The 22,711-nt window shown below is 49.6% G+C and overlaps 1 protein-coding gene across 4 annotated transcripts in view; it reads right to left on the bottom strand.

Moving 5' to 3' along the window:
• The window catches only part of mrpl13 (mitochondrial ribosomal protein L13), a 194,865-nt gene that overhangs the window by 64,872 nt on the left and 107,282 nt on the right, over window positions 1-22,711 (bottom strand). For 3 of the 4 annotated variants that reach the window (XM_070888813.1, XM_070888820.1, XM_070888797.1), the window contains one exon: window positions 17,909-18,030. In XM_070888813.1, the coding sequence (XP_070744914.1) occupies window positions 17,909-18,030 (122 nt within the window). Of the gene's footprint in view, window positions 1-17,904; window positions 18,031-22,711 lie in introns of those variants that run through there. The other variant, XM_070888806.1, reaches the window with a different exon arrangement.

Here is a 22,711-nt window from a genome sequence, read left to right as displayed (position 1 = left end):
AAGCAATTCGATCAATGCCCAGGCCAGGAACCGTGAAAGGGGTCAGGCAGGTACTAGGGCTATTCAATTACTGTAGAAAGATCAGGAAATTGTGATTGTAAGGTTAAAACAAGCTCTCACAAGTGCTCCAGCCCTGGGATTACCCGACCAGAATAGGCCCTTCCACATCTATACCCACCACAGTAAAGATCATTACATGGGGACAGGCGTAGGCCAGTGGTATAGTAATGTCGGAACACATACCCAGCATACCTTAGTCGAATTGCTTAACACAGGAAGGCTTAAAACGGTATCCAACACACGAAAGGCAAGGTGGGAAGCATGCCCTTAACCCCCACAACGGGACAGTAACAATAAAAGACAACTGTAACAACCCTGCAGGATGGATCATTATGCAGGGAAAGGAGCACCAGTGTAGCCCGACAGGAGAAGACGAGGGAATTAGTCAGGCTTGAGGAGGCAGACATGGATCTATATGTAGAAGGGTCTCGGCGCTATATGAGACACCACAGACGGGCCGTGGTAGATAGCAGCGGACAGGTCAAAAGAGAAGGACGGTTTGAAGGGGGTCAATCAGCTCAAGTGGCTGAATTAGTGGCTCTCACTGAAGCTCTGAGGCTGGCTCGGGGAAAGGGATATGCTTTTGGAGTAGTGCATGATTAGATGATAGCCTGGAGCAGACGGGGATACATGACCTCAGGAGGAGGGTCGATTAAACATGAGGAGATTGTCAAAGAATTAGTGGAAGCCTCCCTCCTACCCCAAGAGTGTCGATCAACATCAACAGGGGAATGCATGGGCAGATGAAGTAGCCAAGTGAGTGGCAGAGACAGGTACACTGGCCGGGGAAGCCCAAGTCGGAGTATGTACAATCGAGCCTGAGGAAGTAAACATGTTTAAGGTACAGGGAGAAGCCACTCCACAGGAAAAGGAGAGGCAAGTACCTCACCCAAGTCATGGCTGACTTACCGGAAAACCGACTCCAACCCACGCCCCCCTTTATCAACATCGGTACGGAAGTGTTCAGACCGTGGACCATCCTGACAAGGAAAACCAGAGGCGGTGCCGCACATTCCAAAAGATGGGCCATGATTTTCACCTGCCTCTGTATGAGAGCTGTCCATGTCGGAATCATCATCTCTGCACTACGAAGGTTCATTGCAGTCCGCGGGCCAGTCGCTAGGCTCAGATATGACAGAGGCACAAACATTGTCGGCGTTAAAGGTGAGCTGGACTAAGAGCAAGTTGGAAAATACCTGGCTACCCAGAGCTGAGTGGGTCTTCAACCCTCTGCACGCATCACATTTCGGCGGAGCTTGGGAACGTCCGATAGGAACCATCCGATGTGTCCTAGATTCGATGTTTTTCCAGCTTGGGAAGCATCAACTCACTTACTCACGACATACTTGTAACTTTCATGGAGGAAGCATGTGCCATTGTCAACTCTCAACCCATCACGGCCATTTCTTCAGATGCTAACAACCCCCAGGCACTCACTCCTGCCATGCTCTTGACCTTGAAAACTCAGCCCCTCCAGACGCCATCTGGCAATTTCGTGCAGGAAGATCTGTAGGCACGACGACAATGGCGACGGGTCCAGTATCACGCAGATGAATTCTGGATTCGATAGCGGAAGGAGTACCTTCAGAGTCTGCAAACTCGACAGAAGTGGAACAAGACTAAGCCTGACATCTCTGTCGGCGATATCATTTTCCTCCGGCAGAAAGCACTTCCCCGGAATGACTGGCCACTTTCATGTGTCACTCAGTCCGAGCCCAGTGATGATGGAAGAGTACGCAAGGTGGTCTACAGCGATGGTACGCGATGCAGCGACTTGAGACCACTATCGGAACTTGTACTCGTTCAGAAGGCACCCGCCTCGAAGCCATTCCCATGAACTAAAGGGAGCTGAACTCTATCATAGTTCGGCTAATTAGTAAAAATTCAATGCTTGTTGTTTTTAGACGGCGAGTGTGATGGACCGAGATGCTTTCTGACACCTCAGAGACACCGTACCGTGTCTTACCGTTTCCCGCCGCTGGGTGGCGCCATTTTGGATTAGGGACAGAGTGAAGCCAGCATCATGGAAACAGCTTTCCATTTTGTTGTCAAATCTTTAACTTGTTAGTTAGGAATTAGACCTTCGTTTATGTGACCCTCCAGAACCACGGTTATGTAAGTAATTTCTCTTTATTACTGCTTTATCCGATCGTTCTGGCATTGTATTTTACTGTAAGAAATCTAGAATCTGTCTTTTTGTTTATTTTTACAGTTCACCACATACATTTACTAAAGAATGTGGATTCTGAAGCTCTGATCTTTAGTCATATTTCTTGGTGTTGTGGTTGACACTAGCTAGGGAAATAAGAGTTATCGTTTGCCGCAAGCTATATTCTTATCATCATCATAGGCGGTCCCTCGAATGAGGATGACTTGCTTCCATGAGAGTTCACAGATGTTTCGATGAAGGACACGATGTTCCAGTCCTGTACTCCAATTGAGGGGGTGGAAGATGCCTGTGCGTGAATTTTATTAACGTGTGGTGACCGTTGCACACCAGCCACCACACGGGCTTGACAGAGCTAGGTTTTGGTCCAGTGGCAAGGATTAACCAAGACGACTGGAGACTTGCTCTGCTGCATGGACCTAGCGCGCAAACATATCGCAGTGTGGGCTGACCCGTGCTACCCCTGGACCCTCAGCTCTTCTGGGCCCCGTACCCTCATCTCTCGCCGCTCATCCACCCCGACCTGCCAACTCCTCTGTACCTGGGTCCTGTCGATATTCCTGCCCACGCTCCAAAACGACGACCAGGGTTTTGATGACGTCACCCAGTCGTCCATCTCAAAATCGGCGCACACTTGGAGCAGCTCGCGCTGGAAGTTGAAGTGGTATACCGCTCCAGCTCTTTTATAGCCTGCCCTGCGGAGCTGTTCTCTTGCAGGTTGGGGGGGGGGGGGGGGTGGGACACGATGTCCCAGGCCCACCGCTCCAGCTCTTTTATAGCCTGACCTGCGGAGCTATTCTCTCGCAGGTTGGGGGGGTGGGGGTTGGGGGCGCATGATGTCTCAGGCCCGCTGCTCCAGCTCTTTTATAACCCGACCTGCAGAGCTGTTCTCTTGCAGGTCGGGGGGGGGGCACGATTCTTATAGAACCCAGTACAATCACAGCTCCCAGTGCTGACGCAGCAGCATTGACTGACATGGAGGACTGCATTGATACCTTGACTGTAGCTAACTACTATTGGCCCTGAAGCCTGGATTGTACCTTGATGGCAGATGCTGATCATGCAACGTGCATCAACATTTGTTGGTACTGGCTCACCTGATTATCATTGACTCTGGGTTCCATCTCTGTGGATGGTGCCAAAGGAAGTAGAGTCATGGCTGAGGAAAGATTGCCTTCTCCCCCACTACTTGAACACCTGTAGAATGGGCCTCAACTGGCGCATTTGAAGGGATGGGAGTAGGGGGAGGCGTACAGGCAAGTGCTCTAGATTCACACTCAGATGTCCCTTTGACCTGCAGGTGGAAGCTGATCTTGCTGAACTGGATACTATGGTCTTGCACCAGAACAAGTCGAGTTTAGACACTTGGGAGGCTAAGTTTCCTTTCTGTTCTGAACCTCAGAGCCAAGCTTCACATCAGTTTGACGTGCTGAAGTTGCGAGACAAAAGTGATGTCTATCTTAACACTAGAAAGGCTTCATGGTTATCTTAACAAATGTTGACACTGGCAAATGTTTATCTTAACAAAGCTCTTTACATGAACCAGTTGCTGAAACTCCAAAAAACTCCAACTAAGGCTCACGAAAAATAGAACTTGCTGGCAAAGTTTAAAAACTTCCAAAGTTGGAATAAAATAGATAAAGGAAACAGTGGAGGGGTAATTTTAACTTTTCCGTAAATGGGGCGATATCGGATTGGCTGCCTGTTATACACCTCTCCCGATATTCATTTCAAATTAAAATGGGAAAAGGTGTACAACAGGCAGCAGATCTGAAATCACCCCATTTAAACTGTCAGCAAAAGTTAAGATCACACCCGAGATGGCTAGAGCAATTTTGGGGGTCTGATGAAAACCAATTTTGAAATAATCAAACCAGCAAAAAAATCATAATCTTTCCTTCAATAAAATTAAAATGCTGGAAATACTCAGCGGGTCAGGTAGTAGCTGTGGAGAAACAGAGTTCATGTTTCAGGTCGATGACCTTTCGTCAGAATTGGAAAAAATTAGAGATGTAACAGGTTTTAAGCAAGTGCAGAGACAGAGGAAGGGGGAGGGGAAAAAAGAGCAAAAGGGAAGGTTTATAATAGGGTGGAAGGAGGGAGAGATTAAATGACAAAAGGGATGATGGTACAAGGCGAAAGGAGACGGTAATGGGACAAGTAAACAAACAAAAGATGTGTCCAGAGAAGGTGTAAATAGGAATAGCAGAATCATCAACAACTGCCATCCAAAAAAAATGGGGGCAAAGGATATGATCTGAAATTGTTGAACTCAATGTTGAGTCTGGAAGGCTGTAAAGTGACTAATCGAAAGAGAGAGCTGATCCTCGAGCTTCAGATCTCCAGCATCTATAGTAGTTTGTTAGTAAAATCTTTCCTTTGTTGGGAGCACACAAAGCAGGTCTGATCAGTAAAGGACATGGAACCCAGAATTCGCTTAATGAAAGTGAAAGCACCTGACAATTGTGCGACAATTTGAGATAACAGAATGCCCCAAAGTACTTCTCATAGGTGAAAACACCTGACTGCTGATCAATGGTGGGAGAAGGATGCATGTTGTCTGCAACCGGTTTTCAGTTATGTGAATCAAAATAGTGAAGATGGATGGAAAAGTTGGAAAGAAGGAAATCCCCATGAAAGATGGCTTACTTTTTACCAGCATCGCTGAGCATTGGTGCCAGTGGCATCCAAAAGACAGCATCTCCGACAGTGCAGCACTCCCTCAGTACTGCACTGGGAGTGTCCACCTGGATTTTATGCTCAAGTCTCTGGAGTGGGACTTGAACCCACAACCTTCTGACATAAGCGAGAGTGTTACCCACTGAGCCAGAGCTGACACTTTGAAAGAGGGTTGAGGAATTTAGGGATAACGACCCAGGGTGTGTGATTGAGATGGCTGAAGGGATGAGGATACAAAGGAAGCCAGTACTGAAAGAGTGGAGGATCCGTACAGGAGCACAGGGCTGAAGAAGGCTGAGATTGTATGCTGACGGCACTCCTACCAATGTTAAGAAGAACGAGCAATCGCAAAGGATATCACTGGTGACTTTGATCAGAGCAGTCTCAGTGCTACGGGCAGGGCATGGCAGAAACTGAATTGAAGAGTTTTAAAGAGGGAATGGTGAGCACAGAGCTGAGTGGCAATGACATGCTCAAGGACTTCAAAGAGGATAGCGAGGTTGGAGATAGGTAGTAGAGAGACTGAAGGTAGCTTTTCGAGGAAGGACTGATGACAGCAGGTTTGAAGGGGATTGGGGACAAAGCCTCAGAAAAGAAAGCTATTGACAATATCAGCAATAATTGGGGTGAGGAGGAGCATTTGCTGCAACCTAATTTCATTAAAGCAGCTGTTCATTGTTTAAACAAGATACATCAAAAGGTGTGCACTTTCTTTACAAAATGTGTCTCTCAAAGCTGGAAGTAGTGAAAATAGAAGCTCACAAGTGCCTTTTGTCCAGGTGAAATGCATACAGGCTTTCTCAACAATTCAAAGACTGTGGGAATAGCTCTATGCTGACAGATAATGAATACTCTAATCAAACATCTGGACAGCATAATGCAACCTCTAATCTGACAAAACTTGTGTTTACTTTTTGACATTTAACTCTACAGTGTGTGGACAATACACACGTTCTGAGTTCTTAGAAAATTGTGGGTTTTAGACAAGCTACCACCCTACAATTCTGAATGAGATTTCATTGTAATGCACTTGAACAATCAGCTTTATGCTCTGCTACGGAACACCTGCCTGGTTCCTTTCTAATACTTTGGGAGCTTAACAGGAAGAAAACAAATGGAAAAGACAACAGGAACAGCCATTTTCATAAATTTGGATTTTGACAGGAATCCTCCTTGGATTTTGCAATAGCTGTGCGGCCAAGTACACTACCCAGTGATTATACTCAAAAGAAAAAACTGCGACATTATATAACTTACAAAATAAATTAAATATAGAACCATACAGGCTTAAAGTACAGGAGGCAGCCTTTCGGCTCATTGCTAGAGCAATCCAAACCTAATTCCATTGCCTGCTCTCTACCCATAATGCACATTCCACTGCTTTACAATGCTTGAAAGAAGAATAAAGTTACCCCTGTGTTTCTGAACAATAAAGACAAACGAGAAATAATTCTGCTGCAGTTCATAGAATCTAAAAATTGCCAAATGTCCCCGACTTCCAAGAGCTATTTTTGAAACAATCAGCAGAGCTGCTCAGGAATATTAAGAGATGAAAGCTCACGACTTCTTCACAATTTCCTTGCTGATTATTGATCTTTTAAGTGAGCTTGGCTAAAATTGGCTAATTAACCGAATAAAAGCTATATACAGCAAATAACAGAAAAGTATGTATAAAGGAGGCCACTTGGCCCTTTTGAATTCATCAATTCCTAGAGATCCTATTTCCCCCCCCATTTTAGCATACAATTATTTTGTAAATAATATGGGGATTTTTGCCTCCAGGAACCTATCTGCACATTGGTCACTCTTTGGGTGAAGACGAATTTCCACATTTGTCCTAAAGTTACTGTTTACTGGTTTGAGCCTGTGTCTGCTGGTTCTATTTCCGCAGTTAAATTTAAAGTAATATTCTGGTTCAATTTTTCTACAGCCCCATCAATTTTAAACCTCTATCGAATCCTTTCTTCCTAGGCCAGAAAACCCAAGTTTTCCTGCCCTTCAGCCAATTTCTTATTAATTTTGTGTGATTATTCTGAATCCCACATCTTTGAATTTAATTAATAGCCTTTCATGTGGGAGTTTATCAAAAGTCTTTTGGAAGTTGAGGTACACCAGATCTTAGGGCTCAACATCGTCTACTTGGTTTGTCATTTCCTCAAAGTTGAGGAGGTTGATCAAGCAGGATCATTCCCACCTGACTCCATGTTGACTGCTGTTAATAGGGTCTTGTTGTACGGATGATCCTCAAGTTTACTCATAACAGATTTGATTATTCAATCCACTTTGCCTTTTCTAACACTCCATAGCCCTGAATGTTATATTCATTTTCATCCTCTGGATTTAGCTATGTTTCTGATAGTTCCACCAGATCATATTTCACTACTGCCACAACAGCCTCTGGTTGTGGCATCTTTTCTCGAATGCTTCTCACATTCTTGTATACATGTCTACATCTGTCTACCTTAATACAAATATCTGCCTTAATATCTGCTAGTGGCTGTCTATTTCTGGTCCCCAGTTTGTGTCTGTCTCTCTCTAATGACCTATCTTACCAGAGATCCTGTCTCCCCCTGCCTTTCCTCCCCCCACCTTTAAAAAAAATTAATTCACGGGATGTGTGCGTAGCTGGCAAGGTCGGCATTTATTGCCCATCCCTAATTGCCTTTGAGAGGATGGTGGTGAGCCGCCGTCTTGAACCGTTGCAGTCCTTGAGGTGGAGGTACTCCCATAGCGTTGTTCGGTATGGAGTTCTCGGATTTTGACCCAGCATGATAAAGGAATGGTCAGGATGGTTTCTGACTTGGAGGGGAAATTGGAGGTGCTAGTTTGATTCTAGGTGCTACAGGTCACGGGTTTGGGAAGTGTATCGAAGAAGCCTTGGCGAGTTGCTGCAATCTAGCCTCAATGTTCCTCTTAAGTCTCTTCATGCCCACTTGGGCTATGGTCTATCCTATCTCACCTGTACGAGTCCTTTGTTCCGCCTATGGAGATATTTAGACCACTTGGCATCGATCTTGGCACCGGCTTCGGAAACGACAACGGCACATCCAGCCCAGTCAACCCTACAAAGTCCTCCTCACTAGCATCTGGGGACTTGTGCAAAATTGGGAGAGCTGTCCCACAGACCAGTCAAGCAACAGCCTGACATAGTCATACTTACAGAATCATATCTTTCAGCCAATGTCTCAAGACTCTTCCATCACCATCCCTGGGTATGTCCTGTTCCACTGGTAGGCAGACCCACCAGGGGTGGCGGCACAGTGAAATGCAGTCACAAGGATGTGGCCCTGGGAGTCCTTAACATTGACTCTGGACCCCATGAAGTCTCATGGCTTCACGTCAAGCATGGGCAAGGAAACCTCCTGCTGATTACCACTTACTGCCCTCCCTCAGCTGATGAATCAGTACTCCTCCATGTTGAACACCACTTGGAAGAGGCACAGAATGTACTCTGGGTGGGGGACTTCAATGTCCATCACCAAGAATGGCTCAGTAGCACACTAGTGACCGAGCTGGTCGAGTCCTGAAGGATATAGCTGCCAGACTGGGCCTGCAGCCGCTAGTGAGAGAACCAACACGAGGGGAAAACCTACTTGACCTCGTCCTCACCAATCTACCTGTCACAGATGTATCTGTCCATGACAGCATTGGTAGCAGTGAACACCGCACAGTCATTGTGGAGACGAAGTTCCGTCTTCACAATGAAGACACACTCCATCGTGTTGTGTGGCACTATCACTGTGCTAAATGGGATAGATTCAGAAAAGATCTAGCAGCTCAAAACTGGGCACCATGATGCGCTGTAGGCCATCAGCAGCAGCGGATTTGTATTCCACCACAATCTTTTTTAGAATTCGTTCCAGGGATGTGGGCGTCCCTGGCAAGGTCAGCATTTATTGCCCTGTAACGTACCTCACTATACAATTACCATCAAGCCAGAGGACTAACCCTGGTTAAATGAGGAGTGCAGAAGAGCATTTTTTAAAAATTCATTCCGGGATGTGGGTGTTGCTGGCAAGGCCGGCATTTATTGCACATCCCTAATTGCCCTTGAGAGGGTGGTGGTGAGCCGCCGCCTTGAACTGCTGCAGTCCGTGAAGTGGAGATACTCCCACAGTGTTGTTAGGTAGGGAGTTCCTGGATTTAGACCCAGTGACATAAGAACATAAGAAATAGGAGCAGGAGTAGGCCGTACGGCCCCTCGAGCTTGCTCCGCCATTTAATACGATCATGGCTGATCCGATCATGGACTCAGGTCCACTTCCCTGCCCGTTCCCCATAACCCCTTATTGTTTAAAAAACTGACGATGAAAGAACGGCAATATATTTTGGATGGTGTGTAAGTTGGAGAGGAACTTGCAGATGATGGTGTTCTCATGCGTCTGCTGCCCTTGTGCTTCTAAGTGGTAGAGGTCATGGGTTTCGGAGGTGCTGCAGTGCATCTTATAGATGGCATGCCAAGAGCAGCACCAGGTGTACCTAAAAATGAGGTACCAACCTGGGGAAGCTGTAACATAAGACTACATGTGTGCTAAACAGTGGAAACAGCAGGCAATAAACAAAGCTAAGCGATCCCACAATCAATGGATCAGATCAAAGCTCTGCAGTCCTGCCACATCCAGCTGTGAATGGTGGTGGACAATTAAACAACTAACGGGAGGAGCAGGCTCCATGAACGTTCCCATCCTCAATGATGGGGATGTTCATGGGTGGAGCCCAGCACGTAAGTGCAAAAGACAAGGCTGAAGCGCTTGCAACCATCTTCAGCCAGAAGTGCCGAGTGGATGATCCATATCGGCCTCCTCCTGAGGTCCCCACCATCACAGAAGCCAGTCTTCAGCCAATTCCATTCATTCCATGTGATATCAAAAAATGGCTGAGCACCCTGGATACAGCAAAGGTTATGGGCCCTGACAACATCCCGGCTGTCACGCTGAAGACTTGTGTTCCAGAACTAGCCGCGCATCTAGCCAAGCTGTTCCAGTACAGTTATAACACTGGCATCTACGCGACAATGTGGAAAACTGCCCAGGTATGTCCTGTCCACAAAAAGCAGGACAAATCCAATCGGCCAATTACCGCCCCATCAGTCTACTCTCAATCATCAGCAAAGTGATGGAAGATGTTGTCGACAGCGCTATCAAGCATCACTTACTCAAGTATCACCTGCTCACCGATGCTCAGTCTGGGTTCCGCCAGGACCACTCGGCTCCAGACCTCATTACAGCCTTGGCCCAAACATGGACAAAACAACTGAATTCCAGAGGTGAGGCGAGAGTAACTGTCCTTGACATCAAGGCAGCATTTGACCGACTATGGCATCAAGCAGCCCTAGTAAAATTGAAGTCAATGGGAATCAGGGGAAAACGCTCCACTGGCTGGAGTCATACCTAGCACAGAGGAAGAAGGTTGTTTCTCCTTATGTGGCTCGTGTCAAATTTTTTCTCTCATAACACTCCTGTGAAGCACCTTAGGACTTTTCACTACTTCAAAGGCGCTATATAAATACAAGTTGTTGTTGGTTGTGGTTGGTGGAGGTCAATCATCCCAGCCCCAGGACATCGCTGCAGGAGTTCCTCAGGGCAGTGACCTAGGCCCAACTATCTTCAGCTGTTTCATCAATGACCTTCCCTCCATCATAAGATCAGAAGTGGGGATGTTTGCTGATGACTGCACAATGTTCAGGTTCATTTGCAACTCCTCAGAAAATGAAGCAATCCATGCCCACATGTAGCAAGACCTAGACGACATTCAGGCTTGGGCTGATAAATGGCAAGCAACATTTGTGCCACACAAGTTGCTGCAGTGCATCTTGTAGATGGTACACACTGCAGCCATGGTGCGCCAATGGTGCAGGGAGTGAATGTTGGAGGTGGTGAATGGGGTGCCAATCAAGCAGGCTGCTTTATCTTGGATGGTGTCGAGCTTCTTCTTGAGTGTTTTTGGAGCTGCACTCATCCAGGCAAGTGGAGTGTATTCCATCACACTCCTGACTTGTGCCTTGTAGATGGTGGAAAGGCTTTGGGGAGTCAGGAGGTGGGATACTCGCCGCAGAATACCCAGCCTCTGACCTGCCAGGTAATGACTATCTCCAACAAGCGAGAGTCTATCCACCTTCCCTTGATATTCAATGGCATTTCCATTGCTGAATCCCCCACCATCAATATCCTTGGGGGAGGTCACCATTGACCAGAAACTTAACTGGACCAGCCACATAAATACAGTGGCAACAAGAGCAGGTCAGACGCTGGGGATTCTACGGTAAGTGTCTCACCTCCTGACTCCCCAAAGCCTTTACACCATCTACAAGGGACAAGTCAGGAGTGTGATGGAATACTCTCCAATAGCCTGGATGAGTGCAGCTCCAAAAACACTCAAGAAGCTCGACACCATCCAAGGCAAAGCAGCCCGCTGGATTGGCACTCCATTCACCACCTCCAATATTCACTCCCTGCACTATTGGCACACCGTGGCTGCAGTGTGTACCATCTACAAGATGCACTGCAGCAACTCGCCAAGACGACTTCTGTTGCATATATTTCCATGATAGTTCTCCACCCACTTCATTATATATCCCGAAAAGTAATCAGATAATAAATATTTTTAAAAAACACAAAAAAACAAAGCAACCCATGAACTCCAACTACATCTCTTCCTCGCTCTTCCCCCACTCCGCAACTCAAAAGACATGTGGTTGCACAGGTTTCGGTCCCCAGTGTAGGAAACTACGATGTCAGTCTCTAATGTTTAAAAAACCTGCAATTTCTAGAAGCTGATATATGGCCAAGGTTCTAAAGCATGCATGAGCAGCACATTTCTGAATGTACTCTTGGCTTTATTTTGTCAGTGTTTAGCTCAGGGAAGGGAGGGAGAGGGAGAGGGAGAGATGGGGAGAGAGCGCAAGAGAGACGGGGAGAGGACGTGAGGGGGGTGCGTGAGGGGGGGGGCAAGGATGCGCGAGTGGGGGGCCAAGAGTGCATGAGAGATGGGGACAAGGGTGTGCGAGGGGGGGAGGGGAGCGAGAGAGTGGTGGTGAGGGAATGCGAGAAGGGGGTGAGGTTGCACGAGAGAAGAGGGGGTGAGCGCGAGGGGGTGGGCGCGAGAGAGAGGTGAGGGCGCGAGGGGTGAGGGCACGAGATGGGGTGAGGGCGCGCGAGAGAAGAGGGGGCGGGCGCGAGGGTGGGGTGAGGATGCATGAGAAGGGTGGCGGGTACGAGAGAGGTGGGGGGGTTGGGGGGAACCAGGACACGCAAGAGAGGGGCCTGATGGCGTGTAAGAGAGAGGAGCGAGGGCGCGCGAGAGGGGGGTGGTGGGGGCGTGCGAGAGGGGGGCGAGGGCGCGAGAGAGGGGGGGTGCGGGCGCACGAGAGGGGGGTGAGGGCGCGAGAGAGGGGGGGGGTGGGGGTGAGGGCGCGCGAGAGAGAGGTGTGGGGTCGTGTGAGAGAGGGGGTGAGGGGGGTGAGCGCGCGTGAGAAAGGGGGGGTTGGGGGCGCGCGAGAGAGAGAGGGTGGGGGCGTGCGAGAGAGGGGGTGAGGGGGGTTGAGGGCGCGCGAGAGAGAGGGGGTGGGGGCGTGTGAGAGAGGGGGTGAGGGCGTGCGAGAGAGAGGGGGTGGGGGCGTGCAAGAGTGGGAGTGTGGGGGCGTGCGAGAGAGAGGGGAGTGGGGGCGCGCGAGAGAGAGGGGAGTGAGGGCGCGCGAGAGAGAGGGGGTGAGGGCGCGCGAGAGAAGGGGGTGAGGGCGTGTGAGAGAGGGGGTGAGGGCGTGCGAGAGAGAGGGGGTGGGGGCGTGCAAGAGTGGGAGTGTGGGGGCGTGCGAGAGAGAGGGGAGTGGGGGCGCGCGAGAGAGAGGGGAGTGAGGGCGCGCGAGAGAGAGGGGGTGAGGGCGCGCGAGAGAAGGGGGTGAGGGCGCGCGAGAGAAGGGGGTGAGGGCGCGCGAGAGAGGGGGGGGTAATGACGCGTGAGAGAGAGGGGGTTGGGGTTGCGCGAGAGAGAGGGGGTTGGGGGCGAGCGAGAGAGGAGGGTTGGGGGCGCGCGAGAGAGTGGGGTGGGAGTGCGACTGAGAGGGGGATGAGTGTGCGCGAGAGGGGTGGGACGCGCAAGAGGGGGGAGGTGCGGGCACACGCGAGAGAGAGGTGGGGACGCGCGAGAGAGAGGGGGTTGGGGGCGCGCGAGAGAGAGGGGTGGGAGTGCGACTGAGAGGGGGGTGAGTGTGCGCGAGAGGGGTGGGACGTGCGAGAGGGGGAGGTGCGGGCACGCGTGAGGGGGTGGGGACGCGCGAGAGAGAGGGGGTGGGGGCGCGCGAGAGAGGGGGGTGGGGGCGCGCGAGAGAGGGGGGTGGGGGCGCGCGAGAGAGGGGGGTGGGGGCGCGCGAGAGAGGGGGGTGGGGGCGCGCGAGAGAGGGGGGTGGGGGCGCGCGAGAGAGGGGGGTGGGGGCGCGCGAGAGAGGGGGGTGGGGGCGCGCGAGAGAGGGGGGTGGGGGCGCGCGAGAGAGGGGGGTGGGGGCGCGCGAGAGAGGGGCGTGGGGGCGCGCGAGAGAGGGGCGTGGGGGCGCGCGAGAGAGGGGCGTGGGGGCGCGCGAGAGAGGGGCGTGGGGGCGCGCGAGAGAGGGGGGTGGGGGCACGCGAGAGAGGGGGGTGGGGGCACGCGAGAGAGGGGCGTGGGGGCGCGCAAGAGAGGGGCGTGGGGGCGCGCGAGAGAGGGGCGTGGGGGCGCGCGAGAGAGGGGGGTGGGGGCACGCGAGAGAGGGGGGTGGGGGCACGCGAGAGAGGGGCGTGGGGGCGCGCAAGAGAGGGGCGTGGGGGCGCGCGAGAGAGGGGCGTGGGGGCGCGCGAGAGAGGGGCGTGGGGGCGGCGAGAGAGGGGGGTGGGGGCGCGCGAGAGAGGGGGGTGGGGGCGCGTGAGAGAGAGAGAGTGAGCGACGGAGGGAGAACGCGAGCGACGGAGCGAAAGAGAGAGCGCGAGCGACGGAGCGAGAGAGCGCGACGGAGGGAGAGAGAGAGTGCGAGCGACGGAGAGAGAGAGCGCGAGCGACGGAGAGAGAGAGAGCGCGAGCGACGGAGAGAGAGTGCGAGCGACGGAGCGAGAGAGAGTGCGAGCGACGGAGAGAGAGAGAGCGCGAGCGACGGAGAGAGAGAGTGCGAGCGACGGAGAGAGAGAGAGCGCGAGCGACGGAGAGAGAGTGCGAGCGACGGAGCGAGAGAGAGTGCGAGCGACGGAGAGAGAGAGAGCGCGAGCGACGGAGAGAGAGAGAGCGCGAGCGACGGAGAGAGAGAGCGCGCGAGCGACGGAGAGAGAGAGAGCGCGAGCGACGGAGAGAGAGTGCGAGCGACGGAGCGAGAGAGCGCGACGGAGGGAGAGAGAGAGTGCGAGCGACGGAGAGAGAGCGCGAGCGACGGAGAGAGAGAGAGCGCGAGCGACGCAGAGAGAGAGCGCGAGTGACGGAGAGAGAGAGCGCGACGGAGGGAGAGAGAGAGAGCGCGAGCGACAGAGAGAGAGAGCGCGACGGAGGGAGAGAGAGAGAGCGCGAGCGACAGAGAGAGAGAGCGCGAGCGACGCAGAGAGAGAGCGCGACGGAGGGAGAGAGAGAGAGCGCGAGCGACGCAGAGAGAGAGCGCGAGTGACGGAGAGAGAGAGCGCGACGGAGGGAGAGAGAGAGAGCGCGAGCGACAGAGAGAGAGCGCGAGTGACGGAGAGAGAGAGCGCGACGGAGGGAGAGAGAGAGAGCGCGAGCGACAGAGAGAGAGAGCGCGAGCGACGCAGAGAGAGAGCGCGAGCGACGCCGAGAGAGAGCGCGAGCGACGGAGAGAGAGAGAGAGCGCGAGCGACGGAGAGAGAGAGAGAGCGCGAGCGACGGAGAGAGAGAGCGCGAGCGACGGAGGGAGAGAGAGCGCGAGCGACGGAGAGAGAGAGAGTGCGAGCGACGGAGCGAGAGAGCGCGACGGAGGGAGAGAGAGAGTGCGAGCGACGGAGAGAGAGCGCGAGCGACGGAGCGAGAGAGCGCGACGGAGGGAGAGAGAGAGAGCGCGAGCGACAGAGAGAGAGAGCGCGAGCGACGCAGAGAGAGAGCGCGAGCGACGCAGAGAGAGAGAGCGCGAGTGACGGAGAGAGAGAGAGCGCGCGAGCGACGGAGAGAGAGAGCAAGCAACGGATACAAAGAGAAAGTGAACGTGCGATGGAAAGACAGAACGAGCGTGGGACGGAGAGAGAGAGCGAGCGTGCAAGGGAGAGCGCGTGCAACAGAGAGAGAGCGTGTGAGAAAGAGCGAACATGCAACAGAGAACGTACGACAGAAAGAAAGAGAGCGAGCGCGTGACGGAGGGAGAGCGAGCGCGCGACGGAGGGAGAGCGAGCGCGCGACGGATGGAGAGCAAGCGAGCGGCGGAGAGAGCGAGAGCGCGACAGAGAGAGCGAGAGCGCGACAGAGAGAGCGAGAGCGCGACAGAGAGAGCGAGAGCTAGCGCGCGACAGAGAGAGCGAGAGCGCGACGAGGAGAGCGAGAGCGCGACGAGGAGAGCGAGAGCGAGTGAACCTCAGAGAGCGAGCGAGCGAGCGACGGAGAGCAAGCGAGCGACGGAGAGAGCGAGAGCGCGACGAGGAGAGCGAGTGCGCGACGAGGAGAGTGAGAGCGAGTGAACCTCAGAGAGCGAGCGAGCGTGCAACGGAGAGAGCGAGAGCGTGCGACGGAGAGAGCGAGAGCGTGCGACGGAGAGCGAGAGCGTGCGACGGAGAGCGAGAGCGTGCGACGGAGAGACCGAGAGCGAGCGTGCGACGAGGAGAGCGAGAGCGCGACGGAGAAAGCGACGGAGAGCAAACGAGCGACGGAGAGCAAACGAGCGACGGAGAGCGAGCATGCAACGGAGAGAGCGAGAGCGAGCGTGCGACGGAGAGAGCGAGAGCGAGCGTGCGACGGAGAGATCGAGAGCGACCGTGCGACGGAGAGATCGAGAGCGACCGTGCGACGGAGAGATCGAGAGCGACCGTGCGACGGAGAGAGCGAGAGCGAGCGACGGAGAGACAGAGAGCGTGCGACGGAGAGCGAGCGTGCGACGGAGAGAGCGAGAGACGGAGAGACAGAGTGCGTGCGACGGAGAGAGAGCGAGCGAGCGCGACGGAGAGAGAGCGAGCGAGCGCGACGGAGAGAGAGCGAGCGAGCGCGACGGAGAGAGAGCGAGCGAGCGCGACGGAGAGAGAGCGAGCGAGCGCGACGGAGTGTGTGAAGGAGAGAGAGTGCAACGGAGAGAGAATGCGACTGAGAGAGAGTGCGACAGAGAGAGTGTGCGGAGAGAGAGAGAGAGTGCGACGGAGAGAAAGCGAGTGCGACGGAGAGAGAGAGCACAACGGAGAGAGAGTGCGACGGAGAGAGAGTGCGGAGAGAGAGAGGGAGCGACGGAGAGAGAGAGAGTGCGACGGAGAGAAAGCGAGTGCGACGGAGAGAGAGAGTGCGACGGAGAGAGAGTGCGATGGAGAGAGAGTGCGATGGAGAGAGAGAGTGCGACAGAGAGAGAGTGCGACGGAGAGAGAGAGAGTGCGACGGAGAGAGAGAGTGCGATGGAGAGAGAGTAAGCGACAGAGAGAACAAGCGAGAGGAGAAGCAAGCAAGAAATGCAAGGAGAGAGAGAGAGAGAGACGGAGAGATAGATCATTCCAACAGTTACAGCTCATATTTCTTCTCCCTTCGTCCTCTGGCAAAAATATTTAAAAATAAATCTTTGAGCAATGTTTTTCCAGCTACTAATAAATACTTTGGTTAAAGATATTAACTTTATGCCCTGGACCACAAACAGATGGGTCTCCAGGGAGAAATGGTATATTCTGTACATCTTCATTGTCTGGACCTATAATTCATGCTCCATTCACTTCCAGATGTTTCCCCTGCTGTGCTCAGTATGAAAGGACTTCTCTGCAATCGGAAAAGCTAAATTCACACAATTTCCAATTATTAGAACACCAGTGAGCTTTAGAGAAAACGGAGAATTAAAAGCTTTATCAGAAACACAATTGTCAAATGCAATTCATCACCAGTGGGAAAAGCTGATTAGGACGCAGCAGTAAATCATCAGTTTTTATCATTCAGTAAAAATAGAAAAATATACAAAGCACTATCCACTTCTGTATTGAAGTCATCCACATAGGCAGTCCCTCAGAATCGAGGAAGACTTGCTTTCACTTCTAATGTGAGTTCTCTGGTGGCTAAACAGTCCAATACGAGAGCCACAGACCCTGTTACAGGTGGGACAGACATTCGTCGAGGAAGGGGTGGGTGGGACTGGTTTGCCGCACGCTCCTTCCGCTGCCTGCGCTTGGCCTCTTGCTCTCATCATTGAGACTCGAAGAGCTCAACGCCCTCTCGGATGCACTTTCTCCACCTAGGGCGGTCTTCGGCCAGGGTCTCCCAGATGTCAGTGGTGATGTCGCACTTTACCAGGGAGGCTTTGAGGGTGTCCTTGTAACATTTCCGTTGCCCACCTTTGGCTCATTTGCCATGAAAGAGCTCCACATAGAGCATTTGCTTAGGGAGTCTCGTGTCTGGAATGCGAACTATGTGGCCTGCCCAGCGGAGCTGATCAAGTGTGGTCAGTGCTTCAATACTGGGAATGTTAAGCCTGGACGAGCACACTGATGTTGGTGCGCCTGTCCTCCCAGGGGATTTGCAGGATCTTGCGGAGACATCGTTGGTGATATATCTCCAGCAACATGAGGTGCCTTCTACACATCGTCCATGCCTCTGATCCATACAGGAGGTTGGGTATTACTACAGCCCTGCAGACCATGAGCTTGGTGATATATTTGAGGGCCTGGTCTTCGAAAACTCTTTTCCTCAGACGGCCGAAGGCTGCACTGGCACAAACACGCACCTCATTACTCAGTATAGAATTTTATTGTTCTGAACCTAATCCAATATAAAGTGTTAAATGAAAGAAAATAGTTTAAAAGTTTAAAAGCAGCTAGCCGTGCTATTTTATACTTTTATATTCGGCCTATCAACTGAAGGGTATATTCTACTTACGGTGTCCATAGCCTTGGGAAAGCATTAATCTCCTCTTGTGTGTACTCATTCAACCTTCTGGGTACATGGCGTGGCTGTGGAAGCTCTTCTACCAGGTTCTTAAGAATTTCATCTGGAATCACCTTATGAAATAAAAAAGCAATTAAGAAAATGTCACCGCATTTAAGATTTATCAAACATTTTGGGCAAATGTTTGCTTTTTGGTATGTCAGTTCCAAGTTAAGAAGAATGTACAATACAACACTGCAAGGATATTAAATTAAAATCTTATTTTTTAAGGCACCTCAAGTAATTTTTGATTTTTTTTTAATTGAAAGGGCTGGTAGGAAATTGGTCAATTTATTGTCACAAATAGGAGTCAAATGAACACAACATTAGCTCCCATTCATCACTGTAACACAATTACATAAAACCAAAACTCTCACGAGCATGCTCGCTATGAGCAGTGCAGACTGTATTTGAACTGCAGTACATGCAGAGGCAGCTAGGCTTGTGGTGGACATTATTTTTGGTTGTGACTTCAATCCTTCCTTCTCTGAGCCTGCTTCATGTATGTGCCACTTTAAGAAGCCTCATGTTACATTTTACTGACCTACATTACTTCTTATTCACTATCTTTCCCTGTCCCTTGAACAGTTAACCTCACATTTAATGGCTGCGCATAATATCACATTACAGAAAGGCAAACATTGGATCCAGTATAGAGACATCAAACACAAGGGAATAAAAATAGTGTCCCTGAAATTCTAGCCTCCCTGGGTCCGTATGGAGTTTGTACGGACCTAAGAAGGCATTGGAAAAGCCGATTTTCAGCGCACAATGCGCATGCGCTGAAAACTGGCTTTTCCGATCTGTCAAGCTGGAGCTGCCCAGCAAATGTCCTGAAAACGCTTGCGTCTGATACAAGCAGGCGCATAGCCTACTTTTACAGGCGTAAGAGTTTTCAAACACACAAAAAACATTGTAAAATAAAATTTTAAAAACACATTTTATTGTTAAAAACCCTCCCCACTATGGTAAGTTTATTTTAAACCATAATTAAAAAAAAATTTTAAATCAGAAAAATATATATTTATTTTAAATACATAAATAACTAAGTTAAATTAATAAAAATATGTTGTGCAATTTTTCTATCTTTTATTATTGGTTACGTGTGTTTTGGGGGCTGTTTCTTTTTCATAATAATGGGAACTCCAACTTACGGAGTTCCCATTATTATGAATGAGATTATACTATACCTGATTGGCTGCCCAGAGCCATGTGACTCCAGCTTCAGGCCTGCGCACGTCCCGACGTGCACGTGCTGCGATGCACAGTCAAGGGAGGCCTCAGGATTGGGACCTCGCGTGGGCGCAGCAGCTTCAGATAGGTGCCCTTTTTTTCTAGAATCCAGTCGAACGCCCGTGGGAAGGAGAAACTGGGATTTCCGGGCCATTATCTTTTCAAAATATCACATAACTAGTTGTGCTGGTAACTCATCAGTTGTAGCCTCTGTGGAGATTTTCATCTACTTGTACCAATTAAACTGAAGGATTAAGAACTAGGGCTAAACCGACCAGCATTGTAAAATGCTAATACCCTGTAATCCCCAAATTTCCTGGGTCAACCATTTATATAATTATTTGCAGATTCAGGTATAATTTGGGAGGGTGGTTAGAGCTGAAATGTACACAGGTGAAATTATAGGCAAGGGCACAATTAAAGGAGAAAGTTAGAATAGGGGACAAAAATTCTGAAAGCCTTTAAAAAGACTCAAGATACATCTCAACCCATTAACAGCCTTTGCCAAGGCTGAAGAGGTAAGGAAGAAGCCACAGACAAAAATGAACTCCAATGTGCAGGAATGGGTCTGTAGACAAGTGACTGAGCAGCCTAGTGCCCGATCCTGCCGGAAGCATGAGGTGGTAGCAAACAGAGTCACACCTCTGTGCCGGTCTATGGCACCAAGCCGCTAAGTCTACAGAATGCTTTGTAAGATGTGAGGCAAGGTTGAGACCACAGATGAATGCTAGTGTCACTGGCTGTGCAGGTCAGCAGTTGATGTGCCTACAATTGTTGGCACTTCTCTGCAGCTGGCTTTCTGCTGCCCTCGGACTCTGAAGGTCGGGTAAGTGAGATAATGCCGAGCAATATGGTTGGTAGATATGACAATCAGGCTTTTCCCCCCTTCTAGTGTCCCTTATTTCATGCAGTGTCACGTACAGCATGTTGCTGGAAAGTTACTTGATTTCCCTTATTTTTGTGCACCACTGAAGGAGAGCAAGAGGATCCTACATGAACCAGTCCTTTACTAAGCTGTACGATAAAATACAATGCAAGTTAAAGCAGATTAATAATATTCATCTTCACAAGCAAGGATTTTTTCAAAACCTTTAATCAGTGCATGAAGAACACTACATTGGGAGAACATTGTGCGAGAACAGCAGATGAGACAGAAGGAAGTCTAGGTATCAGTATATACTGGCAGGTTTTTTTAAACAGCTGACGTGGTAGGAACTGCACCCCCGAGGTGAGACTTATTGCTCATAAGCTTATTCTGAATTAGTTTGGATGGTTAATAGTAGCAAAATGTCATCACAGATATCAACCACAAATGTTCATGCAAGAAATACTAATATGTTAAATAGTAGGAAAATTCAATGACTGAAGATAATGCAAGAACATGAAGACATTTTCCTTTAAAAGTTAAATAAAGACAGTCGGATTTACAAAGGCTGTTGGAAGGAAAAATCAACTATGTTCATAAGGAGATGAATTGAACATATGGAGTCTTGGCGAGAACCTTATTCTTCTTCACATTTTCGTTTAAAATTGGATTTTCTGTTTTGCACAGGGTAGAACCAGATGGCCAGGCTTCTGTAACTCTTCCAGATCTTTACAGAAAAATATTTATAGAGATGAATCTAAATAGTAATTCTCTCGAATAAACAATTTTGTAAAGGTTGCTCCAGAACCCTGGAATTCAGCTGACTATTTTGTAAAGCATTAACATAGAAAATAGGTACAGGAGCAGGCTGTTCGGCCCTTCGAGCCTCCACCACCATTTAATCTTTAAAGAGAGTGTTTTACCAATAAGAGATGTCGACAGTTTGATACTTCAGGTAATTTTAACTTGAGGAGAAAAAGTACAGATCTAAATGGATATAAAATGGATTAGCCTTCAGGTTGTAAATCAGATATAGGAAGAAGAATTTCAGAACAGCTGCAATCTATCATTTGCCACACTCACACTGCTACACAAGAAAGCCACTACCTCCCTTAATATTCTGCACACTTTCCTGCCTTCTAAAAGATCCCATGGCACTATTTCGAAGAAGAGCAGGGGAGTTATCCCTGGTGTCCTGGGCAATATTTACCCGTCAATCAACATAACAAAAAAACAGATTATCTGGTCATTATCACATTGCTGTTTGTGGGAGCTTGCTTGTGTGCAAATTGGCTGCCGCATTTCCTACATTGCAACAGTGACTACACTTCAAGACTGAGTGAGTGGGTGAGTCCGTCGGTCCGCCATTTAAAAATTAGCATTGAACTTTTACCAAAGAGTTTGCTGTTGTTTGAAGCATAAACTTAAGCAAAGCCAAGATCCCTAAATGGGAGCTACCCAGTTTTTGCAACTTCATGCAAGTAGTTGTTTGAATTAGTATATATTACCTTACTGAAACGATTCTTCTCGTCTCATGTACCTACCTACCAGGTAGAATTACAATATAGAAAATAAACTCATTGGCCCTGAATTTGCAGCACTCTGTATGAAATTGACTGCAACTTTGGGATTTGGTACATACGGAAATCCTGAAATTGCGTCTGTCATTTACTGCTCCGACACAGGCTGCACTGTGCAACCATAACCATTTGACAAATAACGCCATTTTAGTGAAAAAATAAGAAAAATTTCGCCATTTTTTAATGGGGGTAAGTTTGGCCAAAAAATACCCCCGTGGTTAAAAAACAGTGTTGATGGAGGAATCGTGTTGGAAAACGGCGTCCTCTCCCAACTTTACCGTAAGGTCGATATTGCGAAAAATACAAGGGAAAACACCCCTCCAATAATTTCAAAAATAAAAAAATAAAAATTGAGAAAACATTCACAAAAGCATTAACGGAATCGCTGAAAAAAAAAATCAACTTACATTTTTATGGGTTTTACTTACCGACGTTCTTGAAGCTGCAACGCAAGGTTTTTCAAAACGGTGTTTTGCGAAGCGAGTACGGTGGTGCCAAATGGCCAAACTTAGGCAGTACTTTTTTTTTTAGGTATGGTGTTACTGAAAATGGCGATATTTTGACAACACCATCCTTAAGGTTTGTGGAATTTTAAGCACTTAAATAAAGGACAAAAAAGTTGTTTTAACGTGAAAAAATCGTGTTAAAATGCACGTTAGGCTGGTGAAATTCTAGCTTTGTTTTTTTTTTATAAAGTTTGTTCATCTTTATTTCAGGTTTACCTTTTCCCCCTGTGAGAGCCCCAATCTTTGTTTTGCCCTCACTGACATTTTTCTTAAGTTAGAATTTTAAGAGCTTATCTGATGGGGCGGTAATTGGCCGGATCGGATTGGATTTGTCCTGCTTTTGATGGACAGGACATACCCAGGGCAGTTTTCCACATGGTCGGATAGATGCCAGTGTTATAGCTATACTGGAAAAGCTTGGCTAGAGGCATGGCTAGTTCTGCAGCATAAGTCTTCAGCACGACAGCTGGGATGTTATCAGGGCCCATAGCCTTTGCTGTATCCCGTGCGCTCAGCCGTTTCTTGAAATCACGTGGACTGAATCGAATTGACTGATGAGTGGCTTGTGATG

The sequence above is a fragment of the Pristiophorus japonicus genome, chromosome 1 (genome assembly GCF_044704955.1).
Source record: "Pristiophorus japonicus isolate sPriJap1 chromosome 1, sPriJap1.hap1, whole genome shotgun sequence".
Classification (NCBI taxonomy): Eukaryota; Metazoa; Chordata; class Chondrichthyes; family Pristiophoridae; genus Pristiophorus; species Pristiophorus japonicus.
Note: the sequence above shows the minus strand (reverse complement) of the source record. Positions and strands in the feature narration are given on the sequence as shown.